The sequence below is a fragment of the Amphimedon queenslandica genome, unplaced genomic scaffold, assembly GCF_000090795.2.
Source record: "Amphimedon queenslandica unplaced genomic scaffold, v1.1 AMPQUscaffold_9347_Cont18656, whole genome shotgun sequence".
Taxonomy (NCBI): domain Eukaryota; kingdom Metazoa; phylum Porifera; class Demospongiae; order Haplosclerida; family Niphatidae; genus Amphimedon; species Amphimedon queenslandica.
In genome coordinates, this window is record NW_003550381.1 from 1 (window position 1) to 3567 (window position 3567).

General features: G+C 30.4%; 1 protein-coding gene across 1 annotated transcript; it reads left to right on the forward strand.

The window, feature by feature from the left end:
- Window positions 1–1295: 1295 nt before the first annotated feature.
- On the forward strand, window positions 1296–3517 carry LOC109590875 (uncharacterized; the record flags this gene model as incomplete). Its single annotated transcript, XM_020006728.1, has 6 exons — window positions 1296–1551; window positions 2111–2297; window positions 2491–2683; window positions 2994–3242; window positions 3337–3387; window positions 3431–3517. Coding segments are annotated over exons 2-6 (700 nt in total), but the record flags the coding sequence as incomplete, so codon positions are not given.
- Window positions 3518–3567: the final 50 nt, after the last annotated feature.

A 3567-nucleotide genomic window follows, 5' to 3' on the forward strand; every position in this document is an offset into this window, starting at 1 on the left:
AATAAATAAAATATCATTAATATGACAGTTAAAGTGGGCAAACTCTAGCAAAAATAACATGCTATTAATGCTATCCCTATTATAATAAACAAAAAATTAAAAATAAAAACTTAAAATTGTCAATAAAAAACTCACCAGAACAATGATAATCAATATAATGCAAATTTAAGGATCATCCCAAACTATAAAAAAGATAAAAATGATTTTATAATTTTTGTTCCTATATTTTCACCTCATTTGAACTGCTTGTTTTTGAAATACATGTAGTTAAGCATCCTTGTTCAAATTGTCTAAAAAATAAAATAATTAATCATTCGGTGGTTATATGACAACTTAACATGTAGTTAAGCATAAGACATCAATATGCATCAGAGAAAATTATAAAAATGTGGAATTCTCCCATAGCAGTTTTTGATTAATTTGGGCCAATGATTATGTACAAGGTTTGTTGCCCAAGTTTTGAGCAAACTTTAAAATTTCATAACAAATTAAAATTTGCTCAAAATTAGCTTACACTTTTTTACACAGCATAAAAATACATATATGCATAATGTATCTGAAAAAAATTTTTAAATGGAAATTTCTTTCCTAGCTGTTTTTGAGGACATTGTTGCTTAATTTTTTTACAACTTTACAAGTTTGTAAAAAAATTTAAATTTGCTTGGAATTAGTTCAAACTTTCTAAACAACATTAAAACATGAATGTGTTCAAAAAAAATTTTTTTTAATGAATCATTCTGTCAAAACCATTTTTGACAAACACCCTGTGCTATAACCCATGGTATCATATATCTGGTAATTTTCGTCTGTATTTAATTTTCAGATGCATGGCTTTGTGTGAAATTAAAATGCATGAAAATTTCATTCATGCCTAAATTATTGTATGCAAAATTTTGTGTGGATACCACGTGCACTATCAAGGCACGTGGCAATATCATCATAAAATGGTGCCGCTTTGTTCTTTCTCCTATGGCAGTTAGAAGACTATCAAATAAGTATGGTAGCTTCTCAAACAAAAGTGCTCTGTAGGATCCTTCATAAAATAATTAAAATTTCTTATGTTAATAATTTTCGGACAGGAACCACTGTGCATAAATAAAATACACAAATAATTTGTCTGAAAATTTTCTCCTATGAAAATGACTTGATATACATGTACAGTATTTTGCATGATTTAAAAAATTCAATTTTGAACAAAATCAGCTCAAACTTTTTGCACAACATGAGTACATGTATATGCACAATGTATACATATGAAAAATTTATAAAAATGAAGAATTCTTGCATATGATTTTAGTTGAAATACCCTTATATTACCATGCACAAAAATATGCATGACATGCTAATCATTGTACTGTATTTCTGTTTAGGACAATGGATTATTCTATCTATTAGTGGTCAGTGTTGTCCTCCTACCAGTAACTTTGCTATTCAAAAGATTACTAATAATAAAGGTATCATGTTTGGTGGAACAGTGACTATAGTGAAAATGGTAGAAGCATATCTGTTAATACAGTTTATACATGTCAACTGCAGTCTGGCACTACTATAGTAAGTTATACAAAAGTAAATCATTAAGGGGTGAGTCTATGCTACAAAAAACAATACTGTAGTACATGTGGCTTAAGCTACTGAAAGCTACTTAAATTTTGGAAGCTATTTCATTTTTTTGGATTTTGCCAAAAATCTTCCTTAGTACTTTACTTAATATGTAATAGCATGAAGCATTAATAAGAAGGAGTCTATAGATGGCATTTCTGCCCCATGTGACTACTATAATTTCATTGCAAAGAATACAATATTTTATCATCAATTGATGCTTAAAGTATAATGTTAAATAAAAATATTATAGTCAAATACATGTACAAATATGACCTAATTTTACTAAGCTTACTCATGCAGGCTCTCTCTATTTCTTTAGAATTTTAAAAATAATGCATTTGAAATTTTTTATTACACTGAGCATTAGATTTGTCCATTTAAAAGCTATACAGTTGCCATATCAATTACATTTTTATTGTGAGTATAATACTATTTCATAAATCATATTGCATCAGGATTGCATTGATTAATACTATTTTATAATGTATTGAATAATTCTTTTATCTAGCACTGGGAGAGTGTTAAGGAACCAGTAGTACCTGCTAGTGTACAGTGGCCTGTGGAGAGATGTTATCATGCTATTTCTAGTATCATCAGGTGACTCACCTACACTAGTATTGATAGGTGGAGAGTGTAAAGATGGACTAGTAAATGATAGTTGGTTACTGAATACTAGTCAGTACCAGTGGAGTAAAGTATGTGTATGTTATTAGTTTACAGTGTACATGTGTGTGATACAGTGATTGTACGGTAGTTGTCATGTTAATGTTGTGTATGTACAGCTATATTTGCACAATTGTTCTTATGAACCTATTATTACTACTAGATACATATGCACATATTAGTGCTGTTTAGTTGTCAGATTTTTACTATCTTATTATTCAACAGATTGTTCTACCTGAATCTGTTACTGGTAGACAGCTTCATTCCTTATCATCAATAATGATGAGTCCAGACTGTGTGTGGTTGGTGGTAGTGGGTGGATATGGAACGGTTGAATGGGAAAATGTAGGAAGAGAATATAAGCTACCATTTTCTAAACGAATTACTGATCCTATTATCACAATGTTATTGGAACTAGGTAATAACCAAAATGTATTTTGTATTGTATGTACTGTATGGATGGAAAAGAATGGTAGGTAATCGAAAACTATGAATCATATCGAATGTCATTTATTTTTTATTATGTACAATATTGCACATGTCTTTGTACATGTACATGTGCATGTAGCTCCTGACTCATGCTCATTTCTTACTATTCATAAAATGCTATTGCATGCAACATAGTGTCATAACATGCTTTAAATCTCTTAGAGTGTATTTTAGAGTAAACTACATGTACATTATTATACTAGCTGTGTTTACAGATTATGTACATGATCTTTCTTTAGTTTTAAGAGAAGGTCAATGGAGAGCAAGTGAAGTACTAGATTCTACTGGTCTGACTACTGAGGCCTATCAACACAAGTATCAGTTATTATTAAAGAACAGAAAATGGTGGCAAGATCAGTTGATAGTATACCCTGCAAACAGAGAAATAAAACTGCAAAATTATGTCCAATCATTGCAGCAGGAGTTAAGAGTATCTGAGGGAAACAAGATCTCACTGCAGGAAGCACTCCTTGAGGCTAGTCAGCAAGGTATAGTCCTCTACTGTGTGTGTGTTGTGTGTCAGACTGTTAGTAGTTATTGAATTTACATACATTGTATACTTGTACTTGTATACCGCTCTAGGAAAGACAACAGCAGAACCAGTAAAAGAAACTAAACGAACAATCAGTCATGGTATAATCCTTACGTTATGCTATTATACATTTATTTTGTGTAGAAGAGATTGATAAACTTAAAGCTAATGTAATAATGCTTACTGAAGAGAAACTGCAATTACAGGACAAATTGGAAATATCAACTAGTGGTAAGAGTATTGTTGTGTATATTGATACACAACTTGTATTGTTTAATTTC